General features: G+C 45.9%; 1 protein-coding gene across 2 annotated transcripts in view; it reads left to right on the top strand.

The window, feature by feature from the left end:
- Window positions 1–23,611, top strand: part of ANO2 (anoctamin 2) — a 388,517-nt gene that overhangs the window by 219 nt on the left and 364,687 nt on the right. For both annotated transcript variants that reach the window (XM_054526733.2, XM_054526736.2), the window contains exons 2-3: window positions 21,388–21,572; window positions 22,825–23,151. In XM_054526733.2, the coding sequence (XP_054382708.1) occupies window positions 21,388–21,572; window positions 22,825–23,151 (512 nt within the window). The remainder of the gene's footprint in view (window positions 1–21,387; window positions 21,573–22,824; window positions 23,152–23,611) is intronic.

Here is a 23,611-nt window from a genome sequence, read left to right as displayed (position 1 = left end):
TTGGGGACCCCCAAGGGAGCCTGGGCAGGGTGGTGCGGGAAGTTGACCCCGTTTTCCCAGGGTAGGGACTCTGAGGGACGTCTGTGTAATTTCCGAGACTTTTTTTTTTTTTTTTTTTTTAAACTCAAGGAGAGGGAAGGTAGGACAACAGAGGTTTGGGGCGGCCGCTTCTCCGTGATTGGTTACCAGTCCCCACCTCTGTGATGTTGCCTCTCCTTGTTACAAGTCCTGGGGACGTTTTAGCCTACAGCATCTGAAAGTAAACAATAAGTAAACAACCAGCCGGAGTGGGTTTAACTCGGCAGCAGTCCGCTGAGGACAGAGCAAATTTGACTTTGGCATCCCTGGAGTGGCCTCTCAGTTTCAGAAGTTTCTTCCAGTATCTTACCCAAAACCGCATTCAGGAAGGGTTCCAAGATCAGGCATTTACACCCCAGGCTGCAGGGAAACACAGCTATACCTTCCCTAGGGACTTTTCTTAGAAGAAAAGCAAATTGAGGTGGAGTATGGAGAAGGAAGACGTTATTTTATTGCTTTTGGGCAGGACTGACTTTGCCTGGGACAGGGACTTTGTCGGCTGTTGTGTTTCTAGTAATTCTTGAGACAGGCATCAAGAGGGAGGTGCCCGCTCCTTTGGCATGAACAATGAGCTGAGTGAACTGGGAGGTGGTGTCGGTCACAGTCCTGATACTTTGTGAGCAGATGTGGAGAAATACCACCCCGGGACCGTGTGGAACCTCGTCTGGGGCAGAAGGTCCTACTGAGCGAGGTCAGATCTCAGCCTAAAGGCAGGTGGCAGGTGGAGGGAGGATCTTAGACAAGGTGAAGGTGCTTCCAGAGGACTGTGGTCCTCTTGGCCCTCCACCTGCCGGGTCTTTGTCCTTGGGACCTGGCATCAGAGCCCCTGCCCAGTCTCTCTGTCACCCGGGCTCAGCTGCTGGGCATCCAGGGCTCATTTGCTCCTCTCAGTGTGTCTTAACGTGCACCCGTCATTTCCGGAGCCAAGCACCTGATTCAATCCTTTGCAGCAACTGCTTCTGCTCTCTGAGTTGCCTCTATGTGGGTACCAGAGCCACTCTGCTGGTTGATTGTAGAGGCTGTGTGAGGGGTAAGGGTGGGATCCAAACACACACCTCAAGTTCTAGTCCAGTTTCCAGGTGTGCCATCTCTTCATCTTCCATTGTGGGGCAAGGTTGCAGGGTGAGAGGCATTTGGGCCTACTGGGAAGTGTGTCTATAATTTTCTGTAACAAAGACCTGATTTTCTGGAAAGCTACCCATTCTGTGGACCCCTTCTGTGGGCTGAGAGAAGCCCATCCCATCCTATGTATGACATTGCTAGAGCACATGCATAGCAGGTATTTGGCTGCTAGGGACGGCGTTATTGCCTCTAGTACACAATAGAATCCATCTGTATTGTTTAAAAATTGTTTTAAAAATTTCAGTAGATTTTAGGGTACAGGATTTTTTTTTTGGTTACACGGATAAGTTCTTTGGTGGTGAATTCTGAGATTTTAGTGCCTCCTTACCCGAGCAGTGTACATTGTGCCCAATATGTAATCTTTTATCCCTTACCCCTCCTCCCAACCCTACCCACTGAGTCCCCAAAGTCCATGATATCATTCTTATGTCTTTGCATCCTCATAGCTTAGCTCCCACTTATGAATGAGAACATATGATATTTAGTTACCCATTCCTGAGTTACTTCACTTAGAATAATGGCCTCTAGCGCCATCCAATTTGCTGCAAAAGACTTATTTTATTTCTTTTCTTGGCTGAGTAGTATTACACACACACACACACACACACACACACACACACAAACACACTCAAACACAGACATCCCACATTTTCTTTATCCACTCGTTGGTTAATGGGCACTTAAGTTGGTTCCCTATCTTTGCAATTGTGAATTGAGCTGCTATAAACATACATGTGCATGTGTCTTTTTTATATAATGACTTCATTTTCTTTAGGTAGATACCCAGTAGTGGGATTGCTGGATCTAATGGTAGTTCTACTTTTAGTTCTTTAAAGACTCTCCATACTGTTTTTCTATAGTGCTTGTACTAGTTTACATTCTCACCAGCAGTGTTAAAGTGTTCCCTTTTCATCACATCCGTGCTGACATCTACTAAAATTTTTGACTTTTTAGTTATAGCCATTCTTGCAGGAGTAAGGTGGGTTATCTCATTGCGGTTTTAATTTGCATTTCCCTGATGATTATTGATGCTGAACATTTTTTCATATGTTTGTTGGCTGTTTATATATCTTCTTTTGAGAAATGTCTATTCTCCATCACTATTCGTAACTAAGTGGTTAGCGAAGGCCTCTCTTAGGAGATGAATTTGAACAGAGATTGCATTAAATGAAGGAACAAGCCATGCAGATATCTGGAGAATTATCTAGCAAAGGAAGTAAAGGCAAAAGAACCCATGGCAAGGAGATGCTTGGGCCGTGGAGGAATAGTGTGGGGAAGCTAAGGGCTGCAGCAGAGGGATCAAGAGGGAGAGAGGTAAGAGCCAGCCAGGTCGTGTGGGGTCTTGTGGCTCAGGCCATGTGTTCCTGGCATTCAAAGGGAAAGGGAAGACAGTAAGTAACATGGCTCTCATTATCTAATAAAAGGAGACTGGTTTATCTACACTAAAATATCAGGAGTTTGTGGTGATACTGATGTAAGACATTGCCCAACATAATGAGCTGTATTTTCTTTAGTAGGTTTTTAAAATAAGTATTATTTATCATGTGGGCATTTCTCATATTATTTTTAATTTTAAAAGAGGAATGTTTTTGCCTTATTCTTTTCTGGTCCATTCTACCCCATTACACTTTAAAAAATGCTATTTGAAAACCATGAAATTTATATCGTAACTAATTAATAGGTTAAACCTGTAATCCTAAAAGTAGTGACTTAGTCATAGGGAACGCTCAATGGCTAATAGTCTATTTGGAGCAGTGACACTGAGTCTCTTTTTCCTTCGCTGTGTAAGAAAGTGATACGCGGCACTCCATCAGGAAGAGTTCTTAGGAAGAGTTCTTAATTGCATTTCCATTTGTTATCCTTTCCCTTCAGCCTGCAGAACATCCTGTAGCATTGTTGGAGGTGCAGTTCTGCTGGTGACATTCTCTCAGCTTGTGTTTTTATGAAAAATGTCTTTATTTCCTCCTTATTTTTGAAGGATACTTCATTGGATATAGACAAATGGTTTGACAGCTTTTTTTCCACCCCCAGCCCCAGTCCTCTGGGTATCACTCTTTTGGTCTCCATTATTTTGATGAGAAGCTAGCCTAAATTCATATTTAAATATTCTTCATTATCTTATTAATGTATAATCTCTTTTGAATTTGGTAGTGTTCAAGATTTGATATTCAGTTTTGGTTTTCAGTATTTTGACTCTGATGTATCTAGGTGTGGTTTTCTTTTTTTTTTTTTTTACCTTGAGTTTGCTGGACTTCTTAAATCTGTTATTATAAGCTATTGTATTTTATCAAATTTTGAGATGACTTCAGCCACTATTTATTCAACTATTTTTATTTTTTTTCTTCTTCAACTATTTTTTGATCTGCTTTTCTTCTCTTCTTTTTGTGGAACTCCAGTCACATGAATGTTACATTCTTTGGTATCGCCCCACTAGTTTCTGAGGTGCTGTTAAATTTTTCCAATCTTTAGTCCTCTGGTCTCTAGATTTGATTCCTTTTGTTGGATCCATCTTTAACTTCACTGATCCTTTCTCTGCCATCTCCAGTTTGCTGTTAATCCCACCCAATGGATTTTTCTTTCCCATAATTGTAATTTTTAATTCTAGGAATTCCATTGAAAAACAGCTTTATTGAGATACAATTCACATACCATAAAATTTACCCTTTAAAGGTGTCCAGTTCAGTGGCTGTTGGTATATTCACAGAGTTGTGCAACCGTCACCACAATCTAGTTTAAAGCATTTGCATCATCCTAAAGAGAAACGTCACACTCAATGGCAGTCACTCATTTTTCCTCCCTCCCCCTAGCCCTTGGCCACTGCGAATCCACTTTCTGTCTCCATGGATATGCCTATTCTACACATTTTATGTAAATGGAACCATACAATATGTGGCATTTTGTGTCTGTGTTCTTTCACTTAGCATAATGCTTTCAAGGTTAAGGTGTATTGTTACATGTGTCGGTACTTCATTCTTTTTTATAGCTGAAGTCTATTTCCTTGGGTGGATAGGCTACATTTTGTTTATCCATTTGCCAGTCCATGGGCATTTGTGTGTCCTAATTTTGGTTACTATAAATGATACTGCTATGAACTTTCAAGTACAAGTCTTTGTGTGTACATGTTTTTTAGTTCTCTTGGGCATATACCTAGGAGAAGAATTGCTGGGTCATATGTTTAACTTTGATTGTCAGACGATTTTCCAAAGTGGCTGTACCATTTTACATTCCCACCAGCAATTTATGAGGGTTCTGATTTCTCCACAAACTCACCAGCAGTTGTTATTATTCATCTTTTTATTATAGCCATCCTCATGGACATGAAGTAGTGTGTTATTGTGGTTTTGCATGAACCCAGGAGCAAGACAAGTCTGTCACTGGAGAAGGAAAAGCTCTTCTCTGCCTGCAAATCCCCAAGAATGCTTAGGCTTCCTGGTCTTAGAAGTGTGTGCCTCAATGATGGGGAGGACCCTCCACTTGGACGGCTTCTGTGTGGCTCTTTGACTTCTAAAACATACGTTAGAGAACTGATGATAATACCAGTTTAAGAATCAGAGGGTGCAGGAATGGGTTCTATACAATCTATCTAAATTCAAGTGCTAAGTGCTGCTAAATGTAGTTAACTTGTGCCTAAATGATTTGATCCAGTTTATAGGTGTACTGGAGGCATGCCCACCTTCCATATCAAATGGGAAGGCAAGCATCTTTCTCTAAATTGACAACATCGATATGTGGCATTCTAGGAGGCGCCTCAAGAAGCAACAGAATCTGTTGGCCAACTACTGTCACACAAGCTCACCATCCATCCATTCATCCATCCATCCATCCATCCATCCATCCATTTAAAAACCATTTAATAAGCATTTACCATATCCCTGCCTTGTCCTGGGCGCTGAACTGGATCTCAGAGCCTACTTGGGGAGATAAATGTGGAAATGTATAACTTTAACACAATATAAGGTGTGAATATGCCACACCAAGCTTTTCATTTTTGGTAGGCCTCTGTGACAGAGACTACTAGCTGCTTACCAAAATCCATGTTCTCCTCTTCTTCCTGAATACACAGCTCGAACTTATTTCCTAGCCTCTCTTACAATTAGTTATGACACTGAATTTGAGCCAAAGGAATCTGAACAGTGACATGTGCTACTTCTGGCCCTGGCCCCTGGAAGCCTTCCATGCCTGTTCTTCCATGCGCTTTCTACGTTTCAGTAAACAGGAATGGCATTACTGTGACTCGTGGTATCCTTCACCATCGGTGTGGATAATAATAAATTACTTATAAGAGCATTAACCCAGTCCACTGAGAGACTGTTCATGTCAAATCTCCATACTTCTAAGCCTTGCTCAACAGAGCCTTTCCCAAATTTCCACCAACCTAACAGATTTAACCCACCTCACACTTCTGCATACCACAGGTGGGGACAGATACTCAAAGGCAGGGATGGAGGATGGATCTAACTCATCTTTGATCCTTACTGCAGCCTGACACATGGTAGGTCCTCAATGAATGGGTGTTTCATTGAGTAGGTGCTCAAATTGAAATGTTGAAAAGAGGAGCGGAGAGCAATTTCTAGGCAAAGTCATCTCTTCTGTGCTTTGTGGTTTAGAATTCTGGAGCTTTTGATTATGTTGAATTAAGTATTCTCAAGGAAACACAAAGTTATTTATTTATTTATTTTTTGATGGAGTCTTGTTCTGTCGCCAGGCTGGAGTGCAGTGGTGCCATCTCTGCTCACTGCAACCTCCGCCTCCCGGGTTCAAGCGATTCTCCTGCCTCAGCCTTCCAAGTAGCTGGGACTACAGGTGCGTACCACCACACCCAGCTAATTTTTGTATTTTTAGTAGAGACGGGGTTTTACTGTGTTGGCCAGGATGGTCTTGATCTCTTCACCTCATCATCCGCCTGCCTCTGCCTCTCAAAGTGCTGGAATTACAGGCCTGAGCCACCTCGCCTGGCCACAAAGTTATTTTTTGAAAAAAATATTGGCCTTGGTTACAGGTGCTCCTGTGGCCTACCTCAGGACAAGAAAAAAGGTTGGGATCTTAGCTTATCTTGTTTTTTTCTTTTTGAGACAGTTTTGCTCTTGTCACCTAGGCTGAAGTACAATGGTGCAATCTTGGCTGACTGCAACCTCCGCCTCCTGGGTTCAAGCGATTCTCCTGCCTTAGCCTCCTGAGTAGCTGGGATTACAGGTGCCTGCCACCACGCCCAGCTAATTTTTGTGTTTCTTTTTCAGTAGAGATGGGGTTTCTCCATGTTTGTCAGGCTGGTCTCGAACTCCTGACCTCACATGATCCATTTGCTTCGATCTCCCAAAGTGCTGGGATTACAGGCATGAGCCACCGTGCCCGGCCCTTAGTTTATCTTAATAAGTAAATAAAATAGGCCGGGTGCAGTGGATCATGCCTATAATCACAGCACTTTGGGAGGCCGAGGTGGGTGAATTATCTAAGGTCAGGAGTTGGAGACCAGCCTAGCCAACTGGCCAACATGGTGAAGCCCCATCACTACTAAAAATACAAAAATTAGCTGGGCACGTAGCTGTAATTCCAGCTATTCAGGAGGCTGAGGCAAGAGAATCACTTGAACCCGGGAGGCAGAGGTTGCAGTGAGCCGAGATTGCGCCACTGCACTCCAGCCTGGGCAAGAGAGCGAAACTCTATCTCAAAATAAATAAATAAATAAATAAATAAGTAAATAAATAAATAAATAAAATAATTACTTTCTTTTTTAAAGTATGAGGATCACTTTTGAATTAGCATCAAAGAGTCCTGTTATTTTTGGCCCTTGCCAATAATCTCCATTTGACACTATTTGCTAACAGAAACCTTTTGATTACAAACCTGACTGTCATGAACCTCTGCTTCCAGAAATAATGGAATAACTCGTCCTGGGATAGACATTCTGTCATAATTTATAATACTGGAAAAAAATATGTAAATCAATTATTTTCAGGCACTGAACAAGCACCAGCATAGAAGTACAATCCCTGAAAGAAGAGAAATTTAGCCCTCTGAGTGCAGGCTATTTACCAGGGGTCAGGGATCTGGAGTCCACGTGGAGGAAAGGATCCCACTGAACTGAGAAGACAGAGATAAAAATTTGGAGCAGCAAAATGGCTGGAAATTATGGGGAAGAACACAGAGAGGAGGAATGTGTGTGAAAGGAGGTGCCCAGAGGGCTCTTTGGGGACCCTTCATGAGTCCTTGGCTAAGAGTGAGGCTTCACATGCACAGGGTGAGGCATACGAAGTTTGCCAGAGAGAAGCTGCTGCAGCATTGAGATCAGAACAGAAATGGAAGAGGTCGAACGGCACTGGGAGATGTTGAAAGTCCATCCCAGCCAGAGTGGCAAGACCTCATGACCATGTCCTAACACACATGTCCTAACATTCCAGACATGTAGCCCCCAGGGGCTTTGTTTTAGGAGTAAGAACCACGTGGTAGAGAAAAATTTACTCTGGACGGTCCCTGAAGAACACTAAGGCCAAGCCTAAAAAGATCAATAAGGAAGACAAGAGTTTAGAGGCTGAACCCTTCCAGATTAGAGCCTCTTGAGAAATACCTTGGATTTTCCACAACATACCCTGACAACAACAGCAAACTCCTGCATAAGCTCAAAGTGATCAGCCCATAGTTGAACTTCCTGCTAGAAAGTTAAAAAAAAAAAAAAATTCTAACCCTCTTGATAGGAAGATAATGTTTTATCATTCACAATGTCCAGTACACCATAAAACTTACTAGACGTGCAAAGAAATAGAAATAAGTGATCCATGAAAAAGAGACAAAGGAAACAAAATGAAAAGGCAGCCAGTGAAGTGGAAGGAAATATTTGGCAACCATATATCAAATAAGAAGTTAATATTCACAATATATAAGGAACTCACACAACCCAATAGCAAAAATACAAATAACCCAATTAAAAAATAGGCAAATGACCTGAATAGATATTTCTCCAAAGAAGACATGAAAATGGCCAACAGGTATATGAAAAGGTGCTCAACATCACCAGTCATTAGGGAAATGCAAATCAAAACTACAGTGAGATGTCATCGCATACCTGTTAGGATAGCTGTTATAAAAAAAGTCAGGAGATAACTCTTTTGGAAGGAATGTGGAGAAAAAGGAGCCCTTATACACTGTTGGTGGAATGCAGTTTCATGCAGTCATTGTGGAAAACAGTTTGAATTTGCTAAAGAAATAAAAAAATGGAACCACCATATGACCCAGAAATTCCTCTTCTGGGTATATACTGAAAGAAGTAAAATCACTATCTGGTAAAGATATCTGCACTGCCATGTTCATTGAAACATTATTCACAGTGGTCAAGATATGGAAACAACCTAAGTGCCCGTCACTTTATAGTATAGAATTCTGGAGCTTTGATGATGTTGCATCCAAGTAAATATTCTATAAAAATAAAATTCTATAAAAATTCTGGAGCTTTGATTATGCTGAATTCAACTAGAGAGTCATGTACAAAGAATGAAGTTGGACCCTTTCCTCACTCATGCATAAAAATTAACTCAAAGTGAGTCGTAGATGTGAATGTAGTAGTTAAATCGATAAAACTAGAAGACAACATAGAAGTAAATCTTTGCAACCTTGGTTTAGGTGATATTTTCTTAATGTTACACCAAAACCACGAGCACTCTGTCTCAGTTTGCTCACTCTAACAAAATGCCAGAGACTGGCTTATGTATAAAGCACAGAAATTTATTTCTTACAGTTCTCCAGGCTGGGAAGTCCATGATCAAGGTGTCAGCATTCAGTGTCTGGTGACAGCTGCTCTCTGCTTCCAAGATGGCACTTTGTTTTTGTGTCCTTACATGGGGGGAGAAGGGCAAAAAGAGGGTCTAGCTTGTTCCTTTGAGCCCTTTTATAAGGGTACTAACCCATTTGTAAAGGCAGAGCCCTTATGACTTAATCCTTCTCAGAGGGACCCACTTCTTAATTCTGCTGCATTGAGGGTTGTTTCAATATGAATTTTGGAAGAGACACAGATAGTCAAACCATGACACATCAGATAAAAAACAGACAAAATGGACTTCATAAAAATTAAAAATGCTCCAAAAGAGCATTTTTGGTTGCAGGTGCTTCTCTTGACTCCATCAAGAAAATTGAACAGACAACCTACAGAATGGGAGAAAATATTTATAAGTCATATATCAGACAAAGGACTTATATCTGGAATATAGAAATAACTCTTATAACTCAACAATAAAAAGATGAACCTGATTTTAAAATGAGCAAAAGCTCTGAATAGACATTTCTCCAAAGAAGATATGCAAATTGCTAGTAAGCACGTAAAAAGATGTTCAACATTATTGGTCATTAGGGAAATGTAAATCCACCCAAATAGTGGTGCTTCTTTCTTCTAATATTTCAAGATCTGTGACTAGATCTGTGCTCCCTGTTTTGACTCTGTTAGTGATTCTCTAGACTAATGGTCTCAACCCTGGTTGTACCATAGAATCACCCCAGATAAATTGAGTCCAAATCTGTGGAGGTGAAACCCAGACATCAATACTTTAACCTTCTTGGGTGATTCGAATGAATATCCAAGGTTGAGAACCCCTCTGTTCCCATTTGTCTTTTTCCAATTGCGGAATCCTAATATTTTAAGTCTGGCTTCCCATGACAGGCTCCTTCTCCACACAGAATAGGTCTTGTATGCTTCTGTGCCCCTTCTCCTGAACTTTTTTTCTCCCAGTTTTGTCCTTTGGGATATGGTGGCCATAATTTTACAGATGCTCAAATGAGGACATATCCTGGTTTTAAATAAGAGCGATCTGCATTTGGCTAGACCACAGTAGCCTGGTGGAGGAGAAGTTATGAGAAAATAAAAAATGTATTTATCAAAATTTTCCCCCACTAGTTATTATGGTATCTCCAGTCACCCTTAAAGTCTGACTCAGTAATGATGGGAGTCCCTAGGGGTGTCTCCAGTACCTTCATGAACAATTCTCTCGACTTTTACATGGTATTACCGTTGCGGTGGATGTTTGCTGTTGAACCTCCTTTTCTCACATGCTGCCCTCAAAGATTATTATGTGCCAGGCCATATGCTCAGGGCTTAGGATACAGTGGTGAACAAGATAGGTACTATGCTTATCCTCAAGCAATGTGCAACTAGCCCATTAAGCTCACTGTCTATACAATATGAATTTACTCATACCAGTTAAAAAAGCTGTAACAGAGGCATTTTCTGAGCACTTTTCTAGAGATTATAAATAAATATATTTGGGATATTTTATGAAATTCTCAGGATTGTTCCTATCCCTCATGTCTGCTGCATCCTTCCATAACCCCCAGCATCTCACCCAGTTCCAAAGACCTCAGTAGCCTGAGAGTGGGAGCTATGATTGGAAGAGCTGTTTTAGGCTTTAACCTCAGTCCCAGTCCATTTTGGGTAGGAGAAACCTATTCCTACTTTGGAGAGATGAGAGTAAGAAAGATATCGTTAATCTTGGTTACACCCAGGAGGAAGAGATGGGAGATGTTTATGGGTGGTGGAGAATGATGAGGGACACGGAGGGAGCCCGTTGAATATACCCAGGATGTCAATGGAAGAGCAAACAGAGCAAATCTGTTGCAAAACAGGTTATAATTAATAAGCCAACAGACCAGTTTTGACCAATTTTATGTTGTACACTGGCTACTTCCTCATGACATGTAAGGAGGGGCATTTATACCTTAATCTCATCAGCCACACTCCAAACCAAAGTGTAGGATGGGCTGCCAATGAGTAAGTTTCATTTAGGCAACTCATCCAAGTCCCAATTTGTAAATTTTGTCATTGAGAGAAGCACTTCCTGAAATGAATTTCTCATTCGATTACATTCTCAATAAGATAATTCTCTCTTATTCTTATTCTCTTGGTCTTAACTGTTAGGATCTTGGGTCTGATCATTGACTATAAATGCTATTTGTAAAAAGCCCTTTTTAAAGAGTGAGGGATGTTAAGAATGTCCAGCCAGGAAGGGATTTACCAAGTAATGTTAGCCATTCATCTTCCTTTTGCACAGCATTGCTTAGTGGAGAAAAGTGTGGACTGAGTGTGCTGGTGATCTTGGACAACTTACATGGCCTCTCTGTGCTTCAGTTTCCTCATCAGTAAAATGGTGACAACAATGGTACCTACCTCAGGGTTATCGTGAAGATTACATAAATTGATACATGTAAAGTGTTTAAAACAGTGTCTGACACGTAAAGTGTTAGCGATTAGTGTTGTAGTTGTTATTAGTAGGGCAGTTCTATGTTCAGTTCAGCACAGGGGAATCCATCCTGTTTCAAAATTCACTCACAAGAAAGGATTCCTCAATTCCCTACATCTTTACCTCCAAAAGCTTTTAGAGCTCTTATTGCATCCAGAGTCCTGTGCTAGGAATACAAAGATATAAAAGGCAAATCTGAACTTCTAGAGGACTTCCTTCAGTGGTTAGGGAAGGCTTGGTATAGGAGTAGGACTTTACCTGGGTATGACTTAGCTTAGTGGAGAGGATATACCAAACAGAAGTAACTGCCTAGGCAGAGGCACCAAGTGAGCATCAGTGTGGGGACAGGTTTGACTAAAGAGGAATGTTCTTGTCTGATGGAGGGATTTGGCAGCAGAGACATGTAACAGTCAGCTGTGTAAGTGTTTGAATGCCAAGTTGTTTGTAAGCCTCAAGACAATGGAAGTTTTGAGTAGCAGTGTGAACAGTGAAATAAAATTTTGTGAATTTTATAAAGGGTAGCTGTATCAGAAAAGCAGTTAGGAATCTGTCCATCCATTTATTCACCTACCCACCTGTCCATCCACCCACCCACCCATCCATTTATCCATCCTTCTCCTGGCACCTTATTTATCCTCACTGTACAGCCAGGGCCATCTTTCTAATGTAATCTAATTATGTTGTTCTCTTGCTTAAAATCTTTTAACATTATAATAAATTGTGAACCTCATTAACAGAGTGGAATTTGGGGTGGTTGTATGGTTGGGGAGAGAAGTTTAGAGGCAGAAGGGCAAATAAAAAAGCAGATCACCTTCTGGGAGCTGCAGGCAGTTCATTCTCTCTGGAGTTTCTGTGCATGTGTGGCTGTGTGTGCACAAGAGGCGAGTCACTAGCAGGAGATGACAATGGGAAGGTTGACAAGAAAGATGGTAAAGGGCCTCGTAGGCTATGTTAAGAAGTGTGCACTATACACCAGATGGGGCCCTTTCTGTGCCCCTCAAATCCCACCACGTAGCTGGCCCCTTTTGGGGACTCTGCAGGCAGAAAAGGAGGGTGAGGAGGCTGGCAGTCCTTGCTCTCAGGAGGGCCATGATCTCAACCAGCCAGCCCGAGGCCCATTGCAATGGATCATACAAATCACTGCCTTTATTCCTGGAGTCTCCTTTCCTCCTTTGCCCATTGGTAGATGCCTAGTTAATTCTTCTAGGTGCATGCAAAAGCCGTGTCCTCTGGGAGCCTCCCTGACAGCTCTAGGGAGAGCTGAGGGCTTCTGCTTCCATGGATCCTTCTTCATACTTTCATGTTGACTCTCCTCCCATTCTGGAGATTATCTCCTTGTTAGTCTTCCTTCCTCACTAGTCTACTTTCCTTCCTCACTAGTCTACTTTCCTTCCTCTCTAGTCTACTTTCCTTCCTCACTAGTCTACTTTCCTTCCTCTCTAGTCTACTTTCCTTCCTCACTAGTCTACTTTCCTTCCTCACTAGTCTACTTTCCTTCCTCTCTAGTCTACCTTCCTTCCTTACTAGTCTGTCTTCTTTCCTTATTAGTCTACCTTCTTTCCTTATAGGTCTTCCTTCCTTGTGATTACCTAGGGCTTGATGGAAGGAATCACATTCTGTTTAGCTTTAATTCCCAATGTTTTATACAATACCTGGCAAGTTAAATGGGTCTGCAATGAATGAACAGAGACGTGAAATACTGCATATATATCATCCCCACCCCAACCTCCCAAAGAATGGTCATTTGCTGTGCTTGGAGCCTGGCATGATGGTATGTGCAATGGGGGTATAGGGGGAAGGCCAGCAGTAGATGAGTGTTGGGAGATGAAGTGGTCCAGACAGGTAGGTGCGGACTCGCTCATGAAAGACCCTGTATGTCATATATGACAATTTGGTCTTCATCCTAAGAAGAGTAGGAAGCCACAGAATGGGACTAACTTGGTGAGATTGTTTCAAAATGGTAATAGTAGCTGTGGTGTGAGCCCAGGATGGGAGAGAAGCAAGATTAGCAGTAGGGAGGCCAGCTTACTTCTATCAGAGGGGAACAAGGCAAGGATGCAAACTGTGGTGGTGGCATCATCAGGAAAGGGGGGCATGTGCATTGGGGAGAGAGGGCTAATTCTGAGCCAAGGCTGTAAGACAAGCAGAGCCCAAGAGGTGGATTTGCAAATGGATTTTATGTGTGTGTGAGTATGGAGGGAACTGGAGAGCAGTCCTGTTACTGTGGTTGCATACAGAGACTGAGGGAAGTGCTGTTCTGCAGGACCTCTGGGGCAAGGGGTGGGGTAATCAGGAGGGCCATTGGGCCCAAATTTTAAGCCTGGAGCTTCAAATTTTGGTTGTTGTCCTGGGTCCAATTCATGCAAGAAGCACGATGAGACCTGGGTGTAAATGTTGATTCTAACTGAAATGAAGTGCCCAGGGCACTTGAGGAGGGGTCCGGGGGTAGGGTCTTCAAATCTGAAAGCACCCAGGTCTCTCTCAGGCTCCTACGAGGGCATGCCTTCAGCAGGCCCATGGTTGCCTACTCTTCTTAGGATGAAGACCAAATTGTCGTATATGACATACAGGGTCTTTCGTGATCAAGTCCGCACCTACCTGTCTGGACCACTTCATCTCCCAACACTCATCCACTGCTGCCTTCCCCCTATACCCCCATTACCCACACCATCATGCCAGGCTCCAAGCACAGCAAATGACCATTCTTTGGGAGGTTGGGGTGGGGATGATATACATGCAGTATTTCACATTTCTGTTCATTCATTGCAGACCCATTTAACTTGCCAAGGTATTGTATAAAACATTGGGAATTAAAGCTAAACAGAATGTGATTCCTTCCATCAAGCCCTACGTAATCACAAGGAAGGAAGGCTTATAAGGAAAGAATGTAGACTAGTAAGGAAAGAAGATAGACTAGTAAGGAAGGAAGGTAGACTAGAGAGGAAGGAAAGTAGACTAGTGAGGAAGGAAAGTAGACTAGAGAGGAAGTAAAGTAGACTAGTGAGGGAGGAAAGTAGACTAGTGAGGAAGGAAAGTGGACTAGTGAGGAAGGAAAGTAGACTAGAGAGGAAGGAAAGTAGACTGGTGAGGAAGGAAAGTAGATAGGAAGGAAAGTGGACTAGTGAGGAAGGAAGGTAGACTAGAGAGGAAGGAAAGTAGACTAGTGAGGAAGGAAAGTAGACTAGTGAGGAAGGAAAGTAGACTAGTGAGGAAGGAAAGTAGATAGTGAGGAAGGAAAGTGGACTAGTGAGGAAGGAAGGTAGACTAGTGAGGAAGGAAAGTGGACTAGTGAGGAAGGAAAGTAGACTAGTGAGGAAGGAAAGTGGACTAGTGAGGAAGGAAGGTAGACTAGAGAGGAAGGAAAGTAGACTAGTGAGGAAGGAAAGTAGACTAGAGAGGAAGGAAAGTAGACTAGTGAGGAAGGAAAGTAGACTAGAGAGGAAGGAAAGTAGACTAGTGAGGAAGGAAAGTAGACTAGAGAGGAAGGAAAGTGGACTAGTGAGGAAGGAAGGTAGACTAGAGAGGAAGGAAAGTAGACTAGTGAGGAAGGAAAGTAGACTACAGAGGAAGGAAAGTAGACTGGTGAGGAAGGAAAGTAGATAGGAAGGAAAGTGGACTAGTGAGGAAGGAAGGTAGACTAGAGAGGAAGGAAAGTAGACTAGTGAGGAAGGAAAGTAGACTAGTGAGGAAGGAAAGTGGACTAGTGAGGAAGGAAAGTAGACTAGTGAGGAAGGAAAGTGGACTAGTGAGGAAGGAAGGTAGACTAGAGAGGAAGGAAAGTAGACTAGTGAGGAAGGAAAGTAGACTAGAGAGGAAGGAAAGTAGACTAGTGAGGAAGGAAAGTAGACTAGAGAGGAAGGAAAGTAGACTAGTGAGGAAGGAAGGTAGACTAGAGAGGAAGGAAAGTAGACTAGTGAGGAAGGAAAGTAGACTAGAGAGGAAGGAAAGTAGACTGGTGAGGAAGGAAAGTAGATAGGAAGGAAAGTGGACTAGTGAGGAAGGAAGGTAGACTAGAGAGGAAGGAAAGTAGACTAGTGAGGAAGGAAAGTAGACTAGAGAGGAAGGAAAGTAGACTGGTGAGGAAGGAAAGTAGATAGGAAGGAAAGTGGACTAGTGAGGAAGGAAAGTAGACTAGTGAGGAAGGAAAGTAGACTAGTGAGGAAGGAAAGTAGACTAGTGAGGAAGGAAAGTAGACTAGTGAGGAAGGAAAGTAGATAGTGAGGAAGGAAAGTGGACTAGTGAGGAAGGAAGGTAGACTAGAGAGGAAGGAAAGTAGACTAGTGAGGAAAGAAAGTAGACTAGTGAGGAAGGAAAGTGGACTAGTGAGGAAGGAAAGTAGACTAGTGAGGAAGGAAAGTGGACTAGTGAGGAAGGAAGGTAGACTAGAGAGGAAGGAAAGTAGACTAGTGAGGAAGGAAAGTAGACTAGAGAGGAAGGAAAGTAGACTAGTGAGGAAGGAAGGTAGACTAGAGAGGAAGGAAAGTAGACTAGTGAGGAAAGAAGGTAGACTAGTGAGGAAGGAAAGTAGATAGTGAGGAAGGAAAGTAGACTAGTGAGGAAGGAAAGTAGATAGTGAGGAAGGAAAGTAGACTAGTGCAGAAGCCTGGGAGAGTGCAGATGCTCTGTCTCCCCACAGGGCAGCCCTGGGCCTGTCTGGTTTTGCTAGAAGCAGTGGCTTTGGGAGGTTGAGGATGGAGGTGGCCCCTCATTTCAGGGCCCTTCATACTTCAGCCACCAGGAGTTAGGAATGAGACAGTAATGATGCCAAGAGAGAAACTCAGAGGAAAAGCCCAATTGCCCAGAAGTCCAGCTCCCTCAGGACACCTCTTCCTCCTGCTGCTGGTCTCTCTTGGAGGCTCTGGAAGCTGCCTAGGTCCCTGCTGACTCACCTTGCCCCCCACTCCATGCCTAGTGAACTCACTTTCTGCCCTTTCTCTGCACAATCTGGCCCTGTCTTGCTCCTGACTGTGTCTCCTGGTCTCCTTGGCTTTGGTGTTTCCACTGTCAGCTACATGCCCAAGCCTCTCTCACTCTTAACCAGCTCTCCACACTCTGTGCCTGCCCCTCTCCCCTGTTCAGAAGGGCCTTTCTAGCTCTCGGCCCTATGCAGTGACCTTGAAGGTTCCTGCCAGACTGTCTGGGGATGTAGCATTATTTGGAGGTTCCAGCCAGAACTCCTGCCTCTCAGCCCCCTTCCCCTCACCCCATTAGAGATTATGCCTTCAGGCTATGACCTCTGCCCCATCAGGATGTGGGCTTCTGCCATCTGCAGAACCTTTTAATGTTTTCAAAATGCTTTTTACCAATATCAGGACGTCAGTATGGGCTGTTTGTACTTTGGTGTAAATTAGCTGATTAGCAAAGGAGCCAGTGGTTAAATGAGGAAATGGTCATTGGAAGCCCTGATGGTAGATGGACAGTGGAGGGTGGAATATGGGGCACAGAAGCTGAGGAGGGGCTTTGGGCAGGCTCAGAAAGGAGATTTCGGAAGGACTGGTTTGGGGAGACTCTGAAAACAGCCTTCACCTATTTTTTCATTGCGATTTGGGCCTCTCCATCTTTCAGTCTCTGTTCTTTTCTCTCAACGTCTCTGATCCTGCCCCTTCTTCATCTGCCTCTGTAGAGTGACCTAAGGTACCTGCAGTCCTGGGAGGTGGTGAGGTTGGCTCCAATGAGAAGGGACAGAGGTCTTGCCTGAAGCCACTGATATGAAACAGCCAAGACTGTACCTAAAGGTCATCCCTGATGAGTAAATCCACTTGTACTAATGGTGGGGACAGCCAGCCAGTGCTTCTCCTGCTTAGTCTGGGGAAGCTTCCAGGAGGAAGTGGCTGGTGAGCAGGCAGTGGGCTGGGAGAGAAAGGGAATTCCAGGGACTTGAAGCAGAGCAGCTGGAATGAAGGGGAGAAGAGACGGATGAAGGAGGCAGCACGGACGTCCTGAAGTAGGGTTTGATAATTATCCTGTGCATTTTTCATAGCTCATGTACTTCCAAGGAATGTTGATCTTTTCTCTTACTGTATCATCACACTCACTTTATGAGGAAAAGATATAATAATGACACCCTTCCCCCAACCACGGAAGTAAAAACTAAGCTCAGAGAAAGGGCTTGTCTTGGGGCAGGGTGCTAGTGGCGAGGCCTTCCTCCAACAACATCACATGGGTCCTTGTGGCCTGCACCTCCTCCCAATCCTGCACCACCCAGCTTGTGGAACCTTACTCATGTCTAGGTTGGAAGGAAATCAGCTTTTCTAGTAGTATCTGAATATTCTGGTCTTAACACCTTGATTAGCAGCTTTTTGAAACAAGAATGGATTGCTTTGGATTTTCTGGGTCCCTAAGGACCAAAATAGTAGGTGGCCCGCAACCAGATGAAGAGTGTGTAGGGAAGCGTGGTCCAGGCAGAGGGAAGAATGCATGTAGGATGCTGGGCTGGGGAGCGTGGTGTGCTGGAGCAGAGGTGTATGGCGGGACCCTAGGGAGCCAGCAGGAGAGGGGGTGGAGACTGGCGGGGCAGTATGCAGGGTCCCAGCCCGAGAGCCATGGGAGCCCCATAAGTTTGTGCTCTTGAGGGTGTCATGGCCAGATGGATGTTTTGTAAGGACCCCTGGCTGCCTCTTGGGGAACAGGGACAGGGAGTAGGGAGACCTGTTAGGAGGGCATTGCTGTCCCCCAGGTGAAGGAGGCTGAGAGCTGGCACTAGGGTGGGACTCGTGGAGGGGTGAAGAACAGAGGGGTTTGGCAGATATTTCAAGGGTAAAATTTATAGGATTGGTACCAAATTGGATATGGGGCATGAGGAAAAACGGCTATCAAGGCTGCTTCTGGATTTCCAGCTCGTTGACTGTTTGATGGAGCATTTGCAGGAGCAGGAAATGCTGAAAAAGAATCCTGTTTTGGAGAAGATCATATGTTTGGATTTGGGCATGTTGACTTTGAGGGGCTGGGAAACATCCAAGTATAGATGCTGAGCCAGCAGGGGAATGTGTGGACCTGGTGCCTGCAGGAGAGCAAGAGTTAGAGTGAAACTTGGGCATCGTCAGCAATAGGTGACAGTGAAGGTCTCTGGAATGGATGAGAGTGCCCAGGGAGAGAGCTGGAACATGGAGAAAGGCCCAGGCCCCAGCCTTGGGGTCATCCATCTCCTCAACCCAGACATGGGTAAGCCATGCCCCCACCCTCATGGCATTGCAGTCATGAACACCCAAGGATCTGTTGTTCAAGGCAACGGTGAAGGAAGGAAAGAGTCTTTCCAAATGGGTGACACGTTCCACAGGCTGTGTATGACGGCCTTTCCTTCTAATTGACCTCATTCACCTCTTCTAAGCTTCTTAGGGAGTTCTCAAGGTGTGTGCTCACCTGCCCCACCCTTCCCCTTCCTGAGGGCAGGCGTCACTCATGTTCCCCTCGGCCTTCCTCTCACGTCTGAAGGTGGCTCCCTTGTGTCTTTATTGCCTGGAGTGCCTCTCCAGAGCTGGGACAGCTGGGATGGCTGAACCGTGTGCTGTGCTCTAATCACTTGTGGGGAGAGGGAGAGAAGGGAAGCAGAGTTCTCAAGCAGCCGGATCCGTGTGTCAGAGAGCGAGCCGGGGGAGCAACTGTGATGGCTAGTGAGGGCCCTGAATGTCATCCTCAAACTCCAGGTGGCACCTTTAGGGGATGGTGGTTCCTGGACAGCAGCTGGACCAAAGCTTTGCATTGCCCTTGAATCTGAGCTACTCTGAGCCACAGGTGCAAATCTGAATGTAGCTGCCAGGGCAGGGTGGCCCTTGAGTGAACATCATCTTTATCATGTGCCCCAGTGATGTATCCATTGGTCTTGAGCTTTTTAGACATGCATCTAGAGGTTTCAAGGTCTTCTCTGGGGTAGAGTCCTTCTGTTCCAAGTTCTGTTCTCAGGTACTTGGGGGACAGGCATGCAGGAAGGCACAAGGGAAGTGGGAGGAGGTGAGATTGGGCACAAGGGAGGAAGCCCCTTTTTTAGAGCCCTAAGCCTGAGCCCCATCACATGTAAACCAAAAAATATCTGAGACAGGCCTCAATCAATTTAGTTTATTTTGCCAACATTAAGGATGTGGTTGGAAGAGAGGTCTGTGTCTTTCTCCAAAGATAGTTTTGAGGGCTTCAATATTTAACGGGGAAAAGCAGGCTGCGGGGGAAAGAGGGAGGCTGTGGGAATCTTCATGTTGCAAGAGAAAAGGAGCAGTTAGGGAATTATCAATGATGTATTCATCTTGCGCTTTGGACAAGGTGAATATAGAGTAGCTGCCTGTGGAGCTATCTAGCCTTTTATCTGTAGCTGTCTGCTTAGGAACAAAAGGAAAGGCAGCGTCTTGCCTGACTCAGCTTTCAGCTTAATATTTTCCTTTTGGCAGAGTGATATGGGGTCCTGAGTTTTCATTTTCCTCCCACAAGGCGTGCCCACGCCTGCCCTTCTGTGCTGTCTCCCTAGGGAGTGCCTCCCCTGCCTCCCGGCCTTTCAGAAGCTACCCACCCTCCAGGACCCAGCTCTGGCTCAATTACCCCAGAAGCTGACTTTGACTTAGTCCTTCTGGTCTCCCACAGTGTGGACTAGAGCCCACAGTATAGAAAGGAATGATGAAAGCTTTCCTCTGCTGGTTACAATTGTGTTTCCTGCATGTCAGCTCTATCTTCATAAAGAGATTATGTTTCTCAAGTGCAGGGACCGAATGTTCTAGGCCCCCTGAAACTGCGCTGGAGGGCTGAGCACCTAAGGGGCTGCTCCACAAGTTGGCAAAGGGCCAGGAGTTCTGTTTCAACAGACCAGTAGAGTTGCCTTTTGTTCATTCATTCACTGAGCAGGTGCTTAGGGCTGAGTTGGAGGCATAAGGTGTTATTTCTGCTCACTTGGAGGTTAAAATGCAAACACTAACAATTCTAATCACAGCCTTTGATCACATGCCGTCAGGCTAATCACTGCTCTGGGTGCTTTGCAGGCATTATCTCTTATTCTCATTCTCACTGCAATCCTGCAAGTTTGAGATTCTCATTTTACAGCTAGAGAACAAGCACAAAGAGTTCATAGAGCTGGCAAGTGGCAGAGCTGAGGTTTAAGCCTGGGCACTGGCTGTGTTGCTTTGCTAGGAAGTGTTTCTCAGAGGAGAGAATAGATTGAGTCTGACCTGCCCTGAGACCTTGGCAACTCATGGTTCCAGGGGGGTCTGTGCAAAGTGCAGCTGGAGTATCTACTCTCTCAGTTCCCTCCAATTCTAACATGTGGTCATTCCATCACCTACTGGGGACCTTTCCCTTCAGGGGAGACACTGGAATTTTTCTGAAGTAGTCCTGCATTCCTGCCGAGAAGGGGCTGCGGACCTCTGGGGCCTGGGTAGAGGCAGCAGGTGCGTGAGGACCCTGAAAGGACACTGGAGGATAGTCCTTTGTTCAGTTGTTCAGAGGGCCCCCTTGGTCTGTCCTTGCTCTCTCCCCGAGGGAGGTGGGGACTGGCCAGGGTGCCGGCTGGTGCTGCTGCCACGGGAGAGGCCCAAAGCCTAAGCCTTTGGTATTAATTCAAGGTGTCTCTCCAGGCAGTGCCCCCCCACCACCCTGGCTTGCTCGATGCCACCCCTTTCTTGTCTGGGAATTATGAGAGATTATGACAGCCTTGATCCGAAGGAGCTCCTGCTGGTGGCTCCACGCTGTGTGTACGTGTGTATGTGTGTGCGTGTGTGCATGTGTGTGCGCGTGTGTGTGTGTATGTGTGTGTGTGTATATGTGTGTGCGTGTGTGTGTGTGCGTGTGTGTGCAGTCAGGGGGCCGCACTTCCTTCTCCGTGCTCCCTCCCCTGTGGCCGATGTGAACCTGGGTTTTAGGGACTAACCAAGAAGGCAGCTGTGAAGCAAAATGGGCCATTTTCTCAAGGCTAGTGTCTGAGTACGCTCAATACCTCAGTGTCTTGGATTTCCTTCATCTGAGCCTGTTTTTCCTCCCTTGTCTTTCCCTCTCACAGATATCCCCCTGCTCCCTGGCTCCCCACGCCGGCTGAGCCCTCAGGCAGGGGCCAGAGGGGGCCAGGGCCCCAAACATGGACAGCAGTATCTCAAGATGCCAGGTCCCCGGGCCCCAGGTCTGCAGGGCAGTTCCAACAGAGATCCTGGCCAGCCCTGCGGTGGAGAGAGCACCCGCAGCAGCTCTGTGAGTACTGGGCGGGGATGGGGTGGGGGGATAGGCCGGCCCTGTTGGAGGCCCCCAAGGAGCCTCTGGTCCGGGGGATCCTCCAGTTGGGAGCACGTGTGTGCGTGAAAGAGAGAGGCCTAGGGTTTGGGTAGGGCCTTTTCTCTTCTGTCTCCAAGTCAGGTCCACTTTCCCAGTGCCCTGTTCTGGTCGGATGAGGGTCAAGAAAGGAAGAGGCATGGGAGGCCAGTCGATGCTGCCAGTTGGTCTGCAGGCCCCCTGGTTCCCTCCTGCAAGCCTGAGCAACTGTCTTCTCTGCTATGGTGGCTCTGAGTCTCTCCCTTGTGCCTGGAGCTTCATCTGGTTGCCCAGGTGACCTCTCAGGTGGCTGCAGAGGCAGCTGGGTTTCAAACCAGTAATAAACAGGGAAACACCCACGGGGAGAGGCCGGTCCCTCCCCTGCTTCATCGTGTTCTCTCTCCTCCTCTTCTTTCCACCTCCCCACCTCTGGAGTGGAAGACAGCAGAAGTCAGTTCCCTGCTGCTGTCTTTGACAGGGTCCTCACCAGTGGCTGGAGAGGAGGATGTGGGGCTGTGAATAGTGCCTGGTGAATTCCCGTGGGTGGGAGGGTAGGGGTCGGGTCTGGTGACTAGAAATTGGTCTTTGTTCCAATGGATCCAGAGAACCTGCCTGTGAGTATTCTGTGTTTAAATATGTAGTGTATTTGCAGGCAGAGGTGCAGATCTGCAAGGAGGTGAGCGTGTGTGGGCCATGGTGCCTGTGGAAGGGGGTGTGTGTGTTAGAGCACACTCGGGTAGATACGTGTGTACACAGGCCCCTTCACCTGTATGGTGCAGGAGTGCTGGTGCAGGGAGACAAGGGTAGAGGTGGCTGCGTGTGCATTTGCAGGTGCTTGCATGTGTGTGTGCAGGCGTGGGCGTGTGTTTCTGTGTGTGGAGGCAGGAGGTGCGGTTGTGAGGGGTTTGCTGCTGCAGGTACAGTCTGTGTGTGAGTGTGTGTGTGCATGGATGCTGGAGCATGTGTGAAGGCACCGATGCCCAGACTGTCAACAGGTGGGTGGAGGGCTTTGCAAGCTGGCGTGACAGATTAACTTAGGCCATTCGGTCGTTTTACTGGGGGCACTGGGGGCCTTTGGGCCTGAGGGGCTTGCTTCTGAGTCCATTTCCCTGAGCCCAGAGCATAGATCAGCCTCCTCTGTTTCTCACCCCTTACTCACCAGACCTTGCCCTGCCTCTCCTCTCTCTCTGGCCAGGTCATCAACAACTATCTGGATGCCAATGAGCCTGTGTCCTTGGAGGCCCGTCTTAACCGCATGCACGTCCATGACAATCAGAGGAAGGTCGACTATGTGCTCGCCTACCACTATCGGAAACGCGGGGCGCACCTGGCTCAAGGCTTCCCTGGCCACTCGCTGGCTATTGTCTCCAATGGGGAGACAGGCAAGGAGCCTCATGCTGGGGGCCCGGGTGACATTGAGCTGGGGCCGCTCGATGCCCTGGAGGAGGAGAGGAAGGAGCAGCGGGAGGAATTTGAGCACAATCTGATGGAGGCTGGGCTGGAGCTTGAGAAGGACTTGGAGGTGAGTCAGGTGGGTGGCCAGGGACTTGGAGATGGAATGGTACCACAGAACCGGGCTCCTAGTGAGCAGTGCCACCTGACGGAGAGCCTAGGCTTTATTCTGGCAGGTGGACTTTTTTTCCTGCTGGAGAAACCAGATTTTGTTTGTTTCTTTTTTTTTTTTTAATTTTTTTTGAGATGGAGTCTCGCTCTGTCACCAAGGCTGGAGTGCAGTGGCGTGATCTTGGCTCACTGCAAGCTCCGCCTCCTGGGTTCCTGCCATTCTCCTACCTCAGTCTCCCGAATAGCTGGGACTATAGGTGCCCGCCACCATTCCCGGCTAATTTTTTTGTATTTTTTTTTTAGTAGAGACAAGATTTCACCGTGTTAGCCAGGATGGTCTCAATCTCCTGACCTCGTGATCCACCCGCCTCGGCCTCCCAAAGTGCTGGGATTACAGGCATGAGCCACTGAGCCTGGCC

The sequence above is a fragment of the Pongo abelii genome, chromosome 10, assembly GCF_028885655.2.
Source record: "Pongo abelii isolate AG06213 chromosome 10, NHGRI_mPonAbe1-v2.0_pri, whole genome shotgun sequence".
Classification (NCBI taxonomy): Eukaryota; Metazoa; Chordata; class Mammalia; order Primates; family Hominidae; genus Pongo; species Pongo abelii.
The sequence above is the reverse complement of the archived record's forward strand: the minus strand, read 5'-3'. Positions and strand labels throughout refer to the sequence as shown.